The sequence below is a fragment of the Coturnix japonica genome, chromosome 3 (genome assembly GCF_054131305.1).
Source record: "Coturnix japonica strain WE chromosome 3, WE-NBRP24, whole genome shotgun sequence".
Classification (NCBI taxonomy): domain Eukaryota; kingdom Metazoa; phylum Chordata; class Aves; order Galliformes; family Phasianidae; genus Coturnix; species Coturnix japonica.
In genome coordinates this window covers 68,855,574-68,873,409 of record NC_140665.1, presented here as the reverse complement: position 1 = coordinate 68,873,409, position 17,836 = coordinate 68,855,574, and the positions used below count along the sequence as shown (strand labels likewise).

The 17,836-nt window shown below is 36.7% G+C and overlaps 1 protein-coding gene across 5 annotated transcripts in view; it reads left to right on the top strand.

Annotated features, from left to right (window-relative positions):
- Nucleotides 1-17,836, top strand: part of KLHL32 (kelch like family member 32) — a 103,225-nt gene that overhangs the window by 32,008 nt on the left and 53,381 nt on the right. For 4 of the 5 annotated variants that reach the window (XM_032443448.2, XM_015858869.3, XM_015858870.3 and 1 more), the window contains exons 4-5: nucleotides 2,218-2,325; nucleotides 11,156-11,254. In XM_032443448.2, the coding sequence (XP_032299339.1) occupies nucleotides 2,218-2,325; nucleotides 11,156-11,254 (207 nt within the window). Of the gene's footprint in view, nucleotides 1-2,217; nucleotides 2,326-11,155; nucleotides 11,255-14,851; nucleotides 14,913-17,836 lie in introns of all 5 variants that reach the window. The other variant, XM_085541891.1, reaches the window with a different exon arrangement.

Here is a 17,836-nt window from a genome sequence, read left to right as displayed (position 1 = left end):
TTTTGCCACTGCAGAATATACCCTGATATCATTTTATTGAAATAAGAACTGTGAAAATGCAAGGACTGACCATCTGATAAATGTCATTCTTGCTTATCCTGGATGACTTCCAGGCAGCAGATTTTTGACAAACTATGGTATTTTAGTGCTGAAAAAACTAATGCTTTCAGAAGAAATCAGTTATTTGCATGAAATTCTCAGTTCTTGAAAGAAGCTGCCTGAGTCTAAGTGAATGATGTGCTGAACTGTTAGAGAGGATAAGGCTTATTTTTTCCTTTAGTCTCAGTAGAGCTTGGTGTCAGGTTATGCGTATGAAATTCAGTGTGCTTGTTGACTGCCTCAGCTTCTGTGTACATCAGAATAGCCACAGATGCAGAAGAATATGTGAATATAGAAGTTCATTGGAATTGCTCCTTTACTGGAGTTTTTCAAGGTGAATGGCATATATGCCAGTGATAGAAAGTTGGGAGGAGCGGCTGACACACCTGTAGGATGTGTTGCCATTCATCTAGACCTGGTCAGACTGGAGAGCTGGGCAGGAATGAACCAGATAAGGTTTAACAAAAGCAAGTGCAGGTTCTTGTAGCTGGGATAGAATAACCACAAGTATCAGTACAGGCTGGGACAAGACCTTCTGGAGAGGAGCTCTGTGCAGAAGGACCTGGAGATCCTGGTGGACGGAACTGGGTCTGTTCAGCCTTGAGAAAAGAAGATGCAGAGGGGATATGAATAATGTTTATAAAAATCTTAAGTGTGGGAGACAAAGGGACATGGCTAATCTCTTTTTCAGTGGTCTATGGGTTCAGGACAAGGGAAAATGGCTGTAAACTGGAGCATAAGAAGATCTAAACCAGTGTGTGAAGGAACTTCTTCACGGTGGTGGTGATGGGGCACTGGAACAGGCTGCCCAGGAAGGTTGTGGGTTCACCTTCTTGGGTGATACTCAAGCCTAGACGCCTACCTGTGCAGCCTGTTGTAGGGGGCCGGCTCCACATGGGGGCTGTACTCAATGATCTCTAGATGTCCCTTCCAACCCCTGCATTTCTGTGATTCTGTGAAGTTCACTAGCCTACGTAGATAGAAGCATTAACATTTCTGCACATAACTTACTGGGACCAAGTTTAAGCTCTCTAGCAATGACAGATGTTTGAACAGTTTAATTTATTTGTTCACCGTTTGCTGTCTAAAAACTGAGAATGGTATATTTTGTTAAATGTGTGGGAGAGTGACAGAGATAAAGGTTGCATTTCAGGAAGAGTGTTTGACTTGAGAATTGGAGTGACGAGGAGGGAAGGAGCATTAATCAGAACCCTGCAACAGTGTGTGCTGGGAAGGAAGAGTGCAGGGCAAAGGCAGGCTTGGGAAGAAAAAGCTTTCTACTGGTGATCCAGAGACTGAGTAGGGTTGCTTCAGTCAAGGCAGATGCTGAAGACTGATGATCTTCGAAGACAGACTTGATAGAAGGAACAGCTGCTTTCCTCAGTTTTACTTATAGGGAAGTCGAGTATAACCTTGCTAGTCCTCAGTGTAGGTTTTATGGAGGAATGATACAGTCTGAGAAGCTGGGACAATACTAAGTAAAGGGTATTCGTAGGTTTAGGTGACTGCACCTCTATCCTTACTCTTCTTTTAACAACTTGATTTTAACACTGTTCACTTTCTAGACTGAGGCTTTATAGGCAGGGGATTAGTTTAAAAAAGAGATGCTGTGTTAACTATCTTAACAACCTCTTTTTCTTATACAAGTAATTGTAAATTGTTTATTATTCCTCCTATTATTTATATATAGGGATACTATTCATAGATATAAGCATTAGTTCTAGTGATGTTTGTACTTTCCCCCCTCCCCCCCGAGGCTGGTTCTTGTCACTTTTATTGGACAATTCTGTTATTGTGTGACTGTTCCCATTGATTTTACCTAAATTACTTAGGGATTATATACTCATGGACCAATGTTATTAGTTTCAATTTTTTTCAGATTTTTTTTTTTTTTAAATTTATTTATCTCTTGATAAAAGTACCCTCTTTCACGATTGATTGCTAGGTGGTAGTATTGGAAGCACGGTATACATCTCACTCTAACTCACAAGTCTGATGCTGATTAGAATTCTTATCAAAGGAAAATCAAAGGTTAGTGAAGATGGAAAAATGAAACCTGTTCTTCCTGGAATTTTACTGGGGTTATTTTGATTGTTAATATTTCTTTTCTTTTCCTAGGCAATGTTCAGTCTCTGCATGGTTGAAAGTGAAGCTGATGAGGTGAATTTGCATGGCGTCACAAGCCTAGGTTTAAAACAGGCCCTGGACTTCGCATATACTGGACAGGTACTGTACAGCTATTTAGACTGAGAGAAATTAAAGCAATTTGCAATAAAAATGGAAGACGCCCTTAAAGTACTATACTTGTGCATTGCCCAGTGGAGGGTCTTTTGACTTAACAGATCTTACTTTGGATATATTGTTTATGTGAGTAGTTTGTTTGCTTGTTGTTGTTCTTTCCCCCTCACACTCCTCCCCCCACACACCCATACAACCACACACCCACAGAGGGATTTTCCAATAAAACGTATTTATGTGCATTGTATCCAAGCAGTGAACCATATATGGCTTATATGCTCTTTTTATGGTGGTCTGATTGTTCATAAATATTTAATGTGAGTTGATCCATGTGCTAAATTAGAGAGAAAAAAATCCAGTAAGCATTTTTCTAATAATAAATATTTATGAACCTTTTCTGTGGTTGACTAATTGTATAGTTGAGAGGAAATACAGTCTTTTACTTTCTGGGAAGATATAATCCAGTTATCTTTCTAAACGCATATAGGTACTGTTCATCTTATTTTTCTTGCAAATTTTATGAGAGTAGATTGTATATATATTATGTAACTAGTGTTTTAGTGTAAACGAATCTGCTGTAAGCAGAAGAACAGTCCTCTAACTTTCATCAAAATCTAGAATCTAGTAAACCTATGTAAAACACCTGACCATGTTTGGATGAGTTTGTTTTTTGAAAGACAATAATCTACCCCATCTTACTTCTGGGTCAGTATCCTTAGTTCCCTAGTACTTCATATGCTTTCTATCTTTGAGCCTGAGTCTTTCATTTTTAGATATAATCTACTTTCAATAAATTAGTTGGCATCTTGAGTTAAATATAGGTTTGTCAGTAGCTCATATTCATAAGAGTCTATAGGGCAATGTTTTCCACTCTTAACAGCTCTATTAGATCTACTAAATGCTACTTTGAAGCACAGAGAAATTACAATACTTCTTAAGGAGTTCTCTTAGAAAGCTATTTTTGAAGTACAATGCTGTGATAATGCAGATCTGTGAAAATGCAGTATTGAATTTTCCCTTATGTCCTTGAAATTCTCTTCTTGCTCTTGGTTTATAAATATTGAGCATCACTGATGTACTGACTCGGACTGACAGAATCTTGGTGAAAATTCATATTTCAAGGTACTGAGTGGGACTAACCCATGGAGATTGTTAATAAATACCTTAATAGATTGCATGCTTACCCCAAAGTTGTGAAGCCAGACATCTTCAGTTTGAGCCTGCAAACTATTCCTGTTTGTTTTCAAAACAAAAACAGCATTTCTTAGTAACCCAAAATTCATTCATGCCAGTTACAATTTGATATTGCTCTGATAATCTACATATCAAGATATGATCAGATTTGCCAGTTAATAAATAAATAAATACATACATAAATAAGGCTTTCAGTTTGAAGATGTACAGTAATTGTGGGGGTGAAGAAAAAAAAGCACATCTCAACAGATAAATATTTAATTTCAGCTTCTCTCTACTTAATATTTAAAATCTTTTGCTAAGTTTACATTCAATTTGAATGTAACTTTAAGGTAACTTTCTGTGTAAAATAGTGCATTAGAGACATCTGCTGGAGATACTCGATATTGCATGATGGTAATATATGATGTTTAAAATAATCAAAAATAACAATTTAATTTTTAGCACGATATTGAAATCAGAAATGCAACTCTGACATCCTTATGTTATTATTTTTAAATCTGAGATGCTACCATGGACTTATATTACCAATGTTATCGTCCTGCCTGCTGAAGCAGATAGTGCCTTATTGTAATAACTGCTGTCAATCTTTTGCTTTTAAAATAAAATTGATATATATTTTTTTCTTTTAAGTAGAAGGAAAGATTGTGATAAGATGGAAGTAAAATAATTTAAGAATTCCAGTGGAATTAATCCATTATTATGGTCCTTTATCATATAACAACAAAGAAATAAATGTCGGTATAGAAATGAATAAAAAGTTACAAGAGGAGTAGCAGCAGAATTTGGTTTTGTTTCCTCAACAGTAAAGTTAATATGAAGTACAGAACATAATTTCAGCAGCATGCTCTTTGCATGCGGAATGTCAGCAATCCTCTAATAAATAATATTAGGAATAAATTCCTCTATAATGAAATCTTGGGCAAAAATGACCTTTCCTCTTACTCAACTGTTCAGCAGCAAAAATACAGTAGGTTTATTTGGTGGAATATTTTCCCTTTGACAAGCTCTTTCCCAAGTGCTATATGTGAATGCAAAATATGAAGGTAAAAAGTGCAGCTAATGGTTTCTTATTCCCTTAATGAATTGAATGATGATGTTTCATGTTTTCTGCATCAAGAGAGTTAGGAACCTCAAACCTATCTGCATTGTTTTCTCTTGCAAATTTACAGTGCCTGAATCCAATACATACAGTGATTAGATTTCAGATTCTGTCAGGACTTCAGGCATTTTCTAATAAGAGGCCCCAGTCTTTTTTTTTTTTTTTTTTTCTTTTTTTCTTTTTTTGTGCCATTGCTGTCATGGCCATAACAACATCATGAAGGAATGGGACTCACACCCCTCTTTTACTTAACAGTTAAATCTACAATGCCCGATCTTCAGGAAGAAAGCTTTTGTGACAGACAGTAACAGTGTAATGTGCTTAATGCCTCCAGTCTTTTCAGATGAGGCTGAAAATGAAGAAATACTGAAGTTTGAAGAAAAGTATGCCTGGTGGACAAGTCATTTTACCACGTACTCCACATATTCACAGTACAGTGAAAGGATTATTTCCCTGCTGTAGTTAGCCATGTCCTTTCTTCATAGAAGGGTACTAGGATCATTCTCTTTTTTACTTCAAGTTGGTAGCGATCCCAGTGATTAGATTACTCACCTTTTGTTCTCGCAGGGCATTCTGCAACTATCAGATGTGCATTGGAAAGTGAGGTAGATGAAAAACAAACAAGTATTGTTTTAGATATTAATATTAGGAAATGGCTCTTGGAGCGGGGCTTGAAGTTCACGATTCCTTGTCTCAACCACTGAGTAATGAGTAGGAGTCTAGGTTATACTGTCACAAGCACCGTTGTCTGCTCTTTTTGTCTTTTTGTTGTTGTTTTTGAGTTTTTCTTCTTTGTAACCATAATCTCATTTGGAGGAAAGGAATCCAATTAAACCATGAACAAGCTGGTTTAGTTGGATGGCAAATCTCTCATCATTATGAGAAGAGACACTTCCAGTCAGAAGAAACCCTTTGGGCATCTAAAAAGTTTCAGTGCTGAAGACAGAATCTTAGAAAGTGTAAGTGGGATTGAGTAAGAGACTTAAGCTGAAATTTTGAGGCTCTTGCATTCCACCTCAAATTTAGATCCTGCAAACTGCTTCATTTTTGTTGATGTTTTATTTAAATCATTCCATCATTTGAATCATCAAATGGGCACTTTGCTGTCTCTAGAAAGAAGAACAGAGCAGGAACACTGGCATTAATTTGCAGTAGATGATTGTGATCCTAATTCAACAAAAATGCACAGTTGGAGTTCTATATATGCTGGAATGCTTTGCAGACTTTGATCTCTCTTTGTAATTAAATTGTATTATATGTCTTTAATCTGTGGTAATAGATAATATTTTGCATTTAGGTAGAATTTTGTTTGAGGACATCAGAGCACATAATAAAATCAAATAATGACTGACTTTAATGTCTTTCTTCAAAAATAATTTCATACTGTGATGCAAATAACTTTCCAAAGGCCTCATTGGAAAGCAGCATCTTAATGAGTCGTAATATATAGTTCTCCTCCTGGCCAGTTCCAGTTTTCTAACTGGGAGCTTTCTGTTTTCTTTTTCTAAGCCAAAGTATTTAGTTTCTGTATTAATAAAAAGTTATAAAATTATTCTAAATCACCAAAGGAAAAAGGAAGGAATCAGAGGGATAGCTCTGGTATAAGGGCTGGTTTATGTTCAGCTCTTTCTCCAAAAACAAATTCTGGAGTAGCTCATGCTATGTATCTTCTTAGATAACCCTGCTGCAGCTTTACACCCTTCCTATCGAAAGAATGTTGAAATATATCCAGTTCTTGAAAACTACATACAAAAATAGGCTTTAGATTTTTCTTAGCTTATTTTTTTTTTACATCACTTTTTTTGTTACTTATATTAAAAGAAATACAGCAAATTTAATTTGTTTACTCACGAAGTATTAACACAGAAGCATTCTTTTTTAAAGGTGATATCTGTATATTATTATCTTCGGTTGCTCTCAATATTACTCTTAACTTAGAATTTCTGTTTATTTACTGATTTTATTTACCAACTTTAACTAGAAAAACAAACAGGCTGTGGTCCTGTAACATATTTATTGCTTTATCAAACAGGTTTCATGTATCAATAGGATTAACATCTCTTAATTTATTTTTTTTTAAAAATTCATACACACAAAATTACAGTTATTTGAAGTGTTATCTTACAGCTCCTTTGTGTACTTATTTTGCTGATGTTATTTTGGTTTGGCTTTTTTTTTTTTCTTGTTAAAGTTCTCCTGTGAAGAAGAAATGTCAGAGATCTCAGTAGTAAATAAATAGTTCAAAGAAACATTTTTAAGTTCAACTGTTTCTCCTGATAATTGCTTTGATGCCTTTATGTAATCTTGGCTTTCATCTCTCATCAAAATCTCCCTCTTTTGATAGTGACAGTTTTTCTAGTGGTTAACCAGTATTTCATTTGCCATTTTCAGTTAAGATTGAGGGGCAGCAGCTTTCTTAGTACCTCTTATTCTGTTGAAACCATTCTAGCTCATTTGTGGGTGAGGTGTATTGCAGAGCTGTATTGTGGTGGTTGATTTTCTTGTGTAAGTGACCTCTGAGTTCCTGTGTCTGGTAGTTCAACTAGTTGCCTTTTGACAAGTAAGCAGATTTCAGTTAAAGTGCCCAATGACTTTAAATATCCTTGTTCTTTTCTACTAGGGGCAACATGTGAAGGTCTTGGAAAAATACATCTATTCCTATTGGAGGAATGTATCTTCGAAAATATTTTAACATCATTTTCAATGTGATTTCGAAGTTAAAACGTATAAATTTGAGCTAACAGGAAGATAACCTTGTTTCTTTGCCTAGAATCATAGAAAATCCTAAGTTGGAAGGGCTCCACGAGGGTCATCAAGTCCAGTTCCTTGCTCTACACAGCACCACCCAAGATTCAAACACTATGTCTAAGAGAACTGTCCAAAATCTCTTTGAACTCCAGCAGCTTGGGGCCATGGCCATTGCCCTGATGAGCCTATTCCATGCCCACCTCTGTCTGGTGAAGAGCCATTCCTTACCACCCACCCTGCCCCTCCTGATGCAGCTCCATGCCATCCCCTTGAGTCCTGTCACTGTCACCAAAGACCAAAAGTCAGGTCTGCCCCCCTGCTAGTGGTAGGCTGCCACAAGGTAGCACTGCATTACAACTTCTGGATCTCAGGTTCACAGTTTGAGATTGTCTAGAAGGCTTAGAATAAAATGGATCTCATTTTACTCAGCTATTTTTTTTAGAGAAATTTTCATGTTTCATGTTGTTTATTCTGGATGAGTTACCAAGCTCTGGATAAGACGGCTTTCCTAGAGCTGAAAGTAATCAAAGTACTGAGACATCCTACCAAAAATAAATAAATAAATAAATAAATAAATAAATAAAAATGTGGATTTGCTTGGAGTTTTAGTTTATATGCTGTGCATTTAGCACAGACTTTCTCTGAGTTTTCTGGACAAATACTCTGCTAAGTATCAGAGAAATGCTGGTCATGATTCCTTCTGGCATTGACTAATGAGACATCTGGGTTTTGCAATAAGTGTTATCAAACATTATGTGCCCACGCTTTGGGCAGTTGCCTGCAGGGCACTGGAGCATTCTTGCCCTGCTCACATTATTTTGAAGCAGCCCTTCTCAACATGTGGGAAGTACAGAATTGAAGTGAAACACCAGTGAGCTCTGAGACAGGCAGAAGTGCTAACTGGTTGTGACTAAAATGCACTCTGAAGTGCTCTAAAAGAAAAGTTACTTTTCTGATTGCTCTGAAGCACACAGAATGGTCTCCAGAGGGGAGAAACAAGTGGTGCTTTTGTTAGATGCCTGTCTTGTTTCAAAAGCTGATCACTGCAAGTGAAGTCAAGAAGGAATTTTCTCTTGCATTAGGCTGTCAGGAATTTTAGGTTTTTGGTTTTATTTTTCTTCATTTTATGTGTTAAATTCCATATGGCTTATTACTTTCTGATATGACATGATGTATTTCCTTACCGCTATAGCATAATGGCAAGCAATATGCAGGGAATAGACTAAATGATCAAGTTATTTTTCCAGATAAAAATGCCATGAGACTCCATAGGATTTGACAGTGAACCGGGCCATTACCTTAGGCTGTAAGTTTTGTTTGTTGGAAAGGGCAGTTTAAAAGGGCTTCTTCCTCACTGCCTTCCACCTCTTTCTTCCATCTTTGCTACAACCATGCAATCGTTTTTGGTAGGCTTATGCTGAATGGTTGGTTATTTGAAAAAAACAAAACAAACAAAAAAGGCATTACAAAAATAGAAGAAGGTTCCTAATTTGAGCTGCGTGGAAGTGAGGCATGACTATTTGTCCCAGCATTCTCCTTGAGAAAGGACAGTGGTTCTAATGCTGCTCCTAGCCCAAGAAATCCTACCCACTGGTCGCTTTGTGTTACCAGGAATACATTGAAGAGAGAGGCAAGGTGTGTGATCCTGGTTAATCTTCTCCATAGTTGTCCAGAGCCCTAAGGTGTATTAGGCTAGGTGAGTTGGGAAGAAAAGTTGCCAATATTCAAATGAGTATTTAATAAAAATTCAGATGGTTCTGTTCAAGGTGATGTTTGGGAAAAGACTGAATAGACTTTCCTCATTTTTCTCAAAAAATATGTTGAATATGTTATCTCAGTGGAATTCATCTTGTACGAGGTAGGAAATGTGTAAAAACTGGAAATAAAAATGTATTCTGCCACCTTGGAATGAACTTTGTTGCTGATTTTGTGCAGATCACCTCTAAGTAGCAACCATTCACCTTCCTTGCCTCTCATTCTATTTCTCATCTCATAGTATTATTTGTAAATGGACTGATGCAGCTTTAAAATACATTCATGGTATTGCAGTTAAATATAGTTTTCCTACAAGATAGTAATCTGCTTAGTGTTTCGTTTCTCTTATATTGCGTCTTTAATACTTCTAAGCTGGTGGCTGCTATTTAATAAGCAATACAGCATCACTTCAGGTGACAGAGGTTGCTCAGTGTAAGAGCTGTCTGAAAAACAGACATTGCAAGATCTGAACAGGTTTTTTGTCAGTCTGGACTTGAGTTCTAACTTGAAAATAATTTCTGGTGCTGCATAATTTTTTTTTTAACTGGACCTGCTGGTGATATTTTTGTTTTGTAACTGATATCCTTTTTGTCTTTCCCTTGAACTACCTCTTATCATTCATCACCACCTATTTAGCATCAGCCAAAACCCTTCATTTTTCTGGGCTTGATTCTCATTTACATCAACATCTTTGCATGTCTGTCTGGCTACATATATAAACAGTTTTACTGCATGTAAGTTACATACGTGTTCACCTAAAATTTACTATAAATATATAGGGATTTGCACAAACTTAAAGCATGTTGTACACCACCTGTACTAAATTTAAGAAAGTTCTTGATATAAGTAAGCATCAATCCTTTTCTTTCTTTTTCCTAAGATATCCATTATGTTGGAGGTCACTTGAGTTATACTGTTTGAAGAAACACATACATATTTCTTAATTTCCCTCAAAAACAATTTCAGTGCAAAAATTGCACATCAGTATCTTACCCTTTGTACTCTACCCTCTATACTCCACCACTTTTGAGATGCTTAAGTGATACTGTGTATCAAAACTAAATTGTATGGGCAGAAGAAAAAGGATCTGAAAAAAAGCTTTACTTCCCACTGGAGCAGTGAGAGACTGACCTCATGTGGTGTAAAACCAAAGCTGCCAGGGGAAATAAAACAAGCATAAAATGGAATAAATGAAATATCTTTGAAGAAATAATATTTGTCATCCTTTTCTGATTTCTCTTGGATGAAACGCCACTTTATTTTAGTGGTTTAGATGATTTGTAATGTGGCTGCTGTTAAAAGGGATTGACCAGTGTCTGTGTTCTCAAAGACTTTTTGTGTCCTGAGAGGGATGCTCTAACAAGCTGACCCCAAGACAGCAGGCTAGGAGCTGAGGTCCAATTATCCTGGCTGCTGTCTGTGCGTGATTTTAATTGAAATGAGTAGGAGTTTCATCTGAGGAAGTGACAGGATAATCAGTCTTGCTTTCTAAGCCCTTTCTGGCACTTCCCCAGCAGCATGCTCACTGTGTGCTTTCACAGCCTTGTCCTGTAAAATGAAGAGAGAGGCTAGGAAAATCATGAAGTAGTCTACCATGCAGAATGGGAGGGGTGTTTCTAGTCTGTATATTTTTACATGAATTAATAATATCAATTCTGAAGATTACTCTGGCAGTTATATTGGTCTGATTCATGAGTATATATGGAAATGATCGGGTATAGCATGCATACATACAACTAAAAAATGTTCTGTTAATTTGAAAAGTATCCTTTTATATAAATATCAAACATTTCATTTTAAAGGATTTGGGGGTAGAATGGTTTATGAACTCCTAAAGGAAAATCTGCTTACAAATCTTTGGGTAATTTGAGAGAACTCCAAAAACTCTGTTCCTGTCCTGCAAAGATTTCTCTGTGTGCTTTTATTTTACACTATCTGTTCTTTATGTGAACTAAAATATCTGAATTATCAAAAACCCACAGTGTTGTCTACATGACAAACTTTCCATCTTCTTTACAGATTCTTTTGGAGCCAGGAGTGATACAGGATGTGCTAGCAGCTGGGAGTCATTTGCAGCTGCTGGAGCTTCTCAGTTTATGTTCTCATTATCTCATACAGGTGAGATTTATCTTCCTGATGACTAGTAAAGTTTTGTTCCAAGCCTTATTTCAGTAGGAGAGCATTAGTAAAATATCTGGTGGAGCTTAAGTAGTAATACATTGGATCTCAGGAGACTTGAATTCTGTGTAATATGGGTATTAATCTTTGGTAGGTGCTTTGTCCTCCATATGTTTTGCCCATTTATCCTGAAAACAAGGATGGTCCATTGATTGGTGTCAGCACACAGGAGCTTGATTGCACCTTTCACCAGAGGATTTGCTTTCTGTAGCTTCCCAAATGTTAAGCGTGTCCCTGTTAGCAGTCTTGAGTAATGTGAAGCATTCAGATGATTAAACATTCACTACAGAATACTGATACGTGTTCCAGAGCACAACTACCTCTCCATTAATGAGCAGGCACTTTTTTATCAGCTTGCCTCATACCCATAATGCTAATGGTATTATCCACGTTAGGTCCATCATTCTGAGGCAAAAATTCTGAATCTAGTAAAATCATTTTATGTGATTGGCTTGTGTAGGAGATAGCTCGTGATGGCTGCAAGAACATAGCTTTAATGTGTAGCTGTGAAAAGTATTATTTAAAAAGATGGTAATAGTAGTTCTGCTAAACTGCTTCCTTTTCTTTGTAGTCTTTCATTATTCGTTTCTGAAATGGATGGGTTAGCTGTACCTGTTCAACAATTGGGCATGGAAGTACATGTCAGCACTGTGCTTTCTGTATGCCTTTGCATTTCACCACCAGAACTGTCTTTGAAATCTGTTAAGTGTGCTTGGTAGCACACTGAGCTGCTGAGTACCACAGGCATGCAAGATCTCGTGCTAAGAGCCTCAGGATGTACTTGAAGGCTTTGTATCTTACGGAGAGACGGTTTGAGTGTAGCCTCAGGGAAGCCTTCAAAATATAAGTTAAGACACTCAATATTAATTTGTGCATTATACAGTGATTAAGAAATTAAAGTAGCTTGTAAAGGACTGGTTTCTTTTCTTTTCTTTTCTTTTCTTTTCTTTTCTTTTCTTTTCTTTTCTTTTCTTTTCTTTTCTTTTCTTTTCTTTTCTTTTCTTTTCTTTTCTTTTCTTTTCTCTTCTCTTCTCTTCTCTTCTTTTCTCTTCTTTCCCTTTCCCTTTCCCTTTTCCAGTACTATATTCAGAAATGCAGGGGAAGACTGAAATTTTCTGAGAAAATCAGTGTGGAATGTAATGGGATAGATGGTCATTTAAGAAACAAAAATATGAGCTACAAAACCATTTGGCCTAACAGTTGTTAAGCAGGCATGGGGAAACCTAACAATGAAAAACAGTTAAAAAACAATTGCTACCAAATTACTCTGTTATTTAGTAAACCAGTAAAAAATCCTACAGAGATGATTGTCCATATGTTGTTATTCAGATAACACAAAAGAAGTCCACTGTATTCTGAGTAGTGTGTGCCAGGTCAAGATGTTCTGTAAAGGATGTAAGGAATAAGGAAGGGAGGAATGGTAGGGTGTAAGATTAGTGGAAATGCTAAGTCATGGCTTGAAATGTTAAGTGCCTAGTGGAGAGGCAGGGCCTACCCAGGGGAGCTCAGGTGCATTCAATGCACTAGAGTGACTGGAAGCCTCAGACCTCGTTTAAGGGTTGGTAGTGGAGGTAAGGTTATCTTGCTGGAGATCCCTGCCTACTTGAGGCCTTCTATGGGTAAGCAGATTTTTTTTCTTTGTTCACTGTTTCTGCGTTTGAGCTTCACTGTAGTCTACAGCTTTGCTGCTCTGCTATCATTACTGTGTTTTTCATTGCTTTACAGTGTTACAATGTAGAATATGTATTGGGAGGCAGTTAAAATGGTTTTTGAATTGGTCTCATTTTAAGATTTTTGAATTAGCATAGGCATCTGTGGGATGACTGTACTTTACACCGTGTAAAGCTCTAGACTGTGTTTTACTCTTTCTGCTGTATTTATTTATTAGGTTTACCCAAACAAGGTATACTTGTAGACAAGTTTGTGGCCTGGAAAGATCAGAGCAATGATTTATCTGCTTTGTTTGCTCTGCAGAGGTACAGTCTGTGCAAGTAATCAACCTTGATTTGTCATGTGAGCTTTTTAGTGCAGGTCAACAAAGTCCTGTGTATAAAGAGTGTGATACCTTACAGTCTCTAAATTACTTCTATAAGATATCTGCTTGTTCTACAAAAAGTTTAGTGACTTTAAAAATATCTGTTGCTTTATTTAACAATATAAAAGTAAAGTCAGCATGGTTAAAAAATATTTCTTAAAACACTTATTCTTGCTGGATTTGGGAACTGGTGTATCTTGACACTCTGTGCTCTGGTATGCTTGCTGGGAAGGGAATAATTCTTGCATTTTCTTTTGATGTTTTTTGAGTCTTGGGATGCTGCAGAGTTCTTTGTTTACTATAACAGTGATCTTAATCTTTGCTGCTTTCTGTTGTTCAGTTGCCATGGACTTAGTTTAGCATTGTATACAGTAAACTCAGAAAATATATGTGCTGTCATTTATTATTGCTGTGGGATAATGATGCAGAGTTTTAACTTGTTAGGATTGTCTTCAATTTTCTGGAACAGACCAGCCTGTATGGATGCTGTTGCTGTTTGAGCTTTTTGCACTTGTTGTTTTCTGTAGATATTCCAGAAGCATATAATGTTTTTGGAGTTCAGGGTATTTTAAATCTCTTCTTAATGCTTATCCAGCGCTGGTATTGCATAGATATTTGTAACCAAGTAAAATCCTCGTTGATCTGATTTGCTTGTACCATAATAGTACCAGGGTATATCTATAGTTTGTGAGGTACCAAAGAAGGCTCTACTTAACTAATTTATCATGTCAAGCATGATTTGTGGCACACAGTGACAGATACATTTTGAGCCAATGTTGACTTTTCATTGATCTCTTTAAGGAATTTCCTCTTAGTTGTCTCAGAAAAACAAACCCAACATGTTAATTTGAATTTAAGATACGTTCTCTTTCCTATAGACCAGCCAGCTGAAAACAGTTACTTTAACATGTTAATAAAGTTCAAAAAGATTTTGACAAGAAATTGTTCAAATAATGAATATGGTGTTACTACAAAATATTTTAGATCAAAGGGAAGACAGAAAGGGAGAGGAAGAGTCTTACCCCATGCCCACAATTAGGTAAAACCCATATCATGTTTATGGTAGGAAACATCCACTATGGATATTTCTGAGTGTCACTGGTTCTCTAAATGTGCTGTATGGACTTCATGCTAACAAATGCTTTGTAGCATCTACTGTTGCTTTTTATTATTATTATTTTTTCCACTGGAAAATGTTTTGCTAATTTTGGATTGATAATTAACTTTTAAAAATGGCTGCAGTTCAAATTTCCTACGTTGCAAGCCAAGGAAGTGCTTAGGCATTCCTTATTGTAGGTCATAATTTCAGACTTAAGCTGTGCAGTCTTTCACCCTAGCAGTGCCATATCTTGAACTGTCTTTCTCAGCTTCTGCTGTTTGAGGGTATTTGTTTCTTAGCTTATTTTGTAGAGAGAGACTTTTTGAAGCGTGCTGCTATATTTTAGCTGAAATACATACATATTCATGAATCTCTCCTATCATGATGTCTGCATAATTCTCAGGTACTTTAAACAGTGAAGCAAGGCTTGAGATCTCACACATCCATCTCAACGTAAACAAACGGTAAGGCAGCTTGATTGCTCTTAGCTTTATTGCTGCTATGTAGGTGTGGGAAAGCTAAGTTGAAGACATGAGCTCTGTATATCTTGAATTATGCTTAAATCCATGGGTCAAGCATGCATCGTTTGTTTGCATAGTATACATCCAGCTCTGTACAACTCTCATTCTTCTTCCAGCTCAAATCAATTGCCAGTTTTGGCTTTTTCAAAGAAGCCAAAGGTAGAAAGCTGCAACCAGCAGGTAGATGTTTATTGAAATATAATGGGAGAGTATTATCTGTGTTTCCGTTTAAGCATTTAAGGCTTTGAAGTTTTGGGGGTTCATATCTATCCTTCTATAATATTGAAGAATAGAAGAGAAAGCTAGTGTGGGAGGCTTTGGATGTGTAGATGGAGATCTAAGAAAGGACTTAGCTGCAGAGTGTGCTGGTAGTAAGTAGTGTGTTTGTGATTACTTATTTTGTACTTTAAAGCTGGTAATGTTCTTCTGAAGGGTGCTTGGTAACTTTTTTCTTACGCAGCAGAATGTATGTTGTGAAAGATTTATTCAGAACATATGAATGTTTCAGAAATGTGCCTGTTTTATAACATATTGTTGATGTAAGAAGACTCATCTTCTTCCTCAGCTGTTTACATATTCATTAGCAAAGAGAACAACAAAATGCACATTATTTCAGCAGTCTAAGAGTCTTAATAAGGAAGGAATGCTATTGAAGATATTAGTTTTCTTATAGCTCACTGAGTAACATTGACTCAGTCTTATATGGATATAGCTTTAGTAAACGATTTTTTAACCAGAGGCTGATTTTCACTGACATTTAGAGACTTGGGATGTATAGATTTCCAGATCTGAAATTTTAAATTTAAATGTTTTTTTTTCTCTGTATTTTCTGAAGACTAAGTCTTTATAATCTTCAGCACAATTCTATATACTTCCTGAATGACATTCAAAATAATAAGGTTATAGGTGTAGAAGAAGGTGTGGAACTTTCTAAACCAATGCACTAGTTTTAATCTGAGAAGCAAGATACGGTATGATTGATCATGGTTAGTTATGATAAACATACCAGGCTACCTCTTAGAAACTTCTCTGCCACAGCTACTTCCCAGATACTACAAATGTCAGTCTTATGATCTATAAATAGGGGGTAATGTAAACTGAATATAACACTTTAAACAATTGAATAAAATAAGCTGGGGGGAGGGTGGGAAGAAAAGTACTGCACAGCAGCAGTTAATTAGAACTTATTTAGAGTCTACTCAATGCAGGGCGTTTTGGATTCTTCTACTCAGAAGTAGACAGTGAGCCATATCAGACGTGGAATGTGTAAATTAGATCAATTTAATGAGCTCACAAATGGCAAAATAAGACCTCCCAGAATAATTTTTGGTATTAATGGAAGGAGGCAAATTGTCTTGGGTTAGGGATGTTTGATTTTTTTTAACCTTCTACACTAATGGTCATTCTAGGCTTATAAAACAAATTTGTCTTCCTTTTGCATTCACACCTAACGATCTGGATCTTTACTTCAAGTATTTTTAAACCATTTTTGATGTGTTTACAAATTGAATTGTGTTTGTTACTGTTTTTAAAAGGAGCAAGCTTACAAGTGACTCTGCTGTTTGATCGTTTGACTTAGCTTTGTGGTGGGACCCAGAGCTTCATAAGCTCTTTATTTATTTAAACTCAAATTCGTCACTTAGATCTGTGCCAGCAATGCAGTCCCAACTTTCAATAAGATACAGTCCTTCAAAGATGAGTCAATTCTTATACCAGATATTGAGAGCATTATCTTTGTATTGCTAAGAGCCCCAGCTCAGTTGTGATTTTAGCTTCTGGGTTTTTTGTATACAGTGAATTAAACTGCTGGGGAAAAGAAAATAATCTAAAGATCATCTTGTGGTTATTAAAGACCATGCTTGTGGTTATTTTTGTGTGTGTGTGTGGGTTTTTTTTGTTTGTTTGTTTTTTAATAATTGAAACTGATTTTTACTGTTACTTTGTAACACAGAGTAGTGTTTTATGTATAGTCAACACCATAATACTTGAGTCCACCAATGTCATCCAGTGGTGGCAAGAGTGGTCATTGCCATACCAAGAATACAAAATAAACAGAAATGTCCTCATGTTTTGTTGGTTTTCTGTGTTACACAATCTCTTCTTGCTGTGGTGGCTTGCTTCTTGAAGGTGCGTGTTTTGTCAGTTGCAGTCACTTGAGCTGTTGGCAGTCATTAGGAAAGCACACAGCTCAAAAATAACTTGTGGAATTTAGCTCCTTTCTCTATTACTTTGTCTACCTTTAGACATATTACAGAGATATGGGTTGTGAAGGCAACACTGAGGATTCCTACTTAGAATGGGACTCAGGAAATTTTAAAAAGGGTTTTTTTTTTTCCTCCTTTTTTTCAGTTGGCCTCAGTGAGGAAAGTAACAATGGTATACCCAATGCATCTGAATCTCTTTCTTTCCATAGTCTACAATCTGTTGATTGCTGTGACGTGACGGGGATGTTACACCCCTGGAGAGCTGACTATTAGGTGAACATGGTGCTGCTGTGGTCAGCAGCCCTCCAGCTTTGTGTGTGTGTTCTGTTTTTCCTATTGGAGTACTGGTTGGCAAAGCTGAACTGCAGCTGCTAATGGATGTGTGAAAAATGGTGCTGGGGTTTCTAGGTTGACTGTTGCTGTAAGATTAAAAATCTGTTTGTCTGCAGTGGGCTGCATCAACTCACAGAGAGCTGACAAGTTGGGAGGAGGCAGGTATTGATACTTCTTTTATAAGAAAATGTCTGTCAGGATGGCAGAACAGCTTTGATTTCTGTTTTAAATGGTACCAAAGAATCCCAGTTGCTTTGCTGTTTCCCTTATTGCCATTCTTACATCATTCTGTGGCCAATGTGGCCTATTCTGTGTGACCTGTCTGTCCCC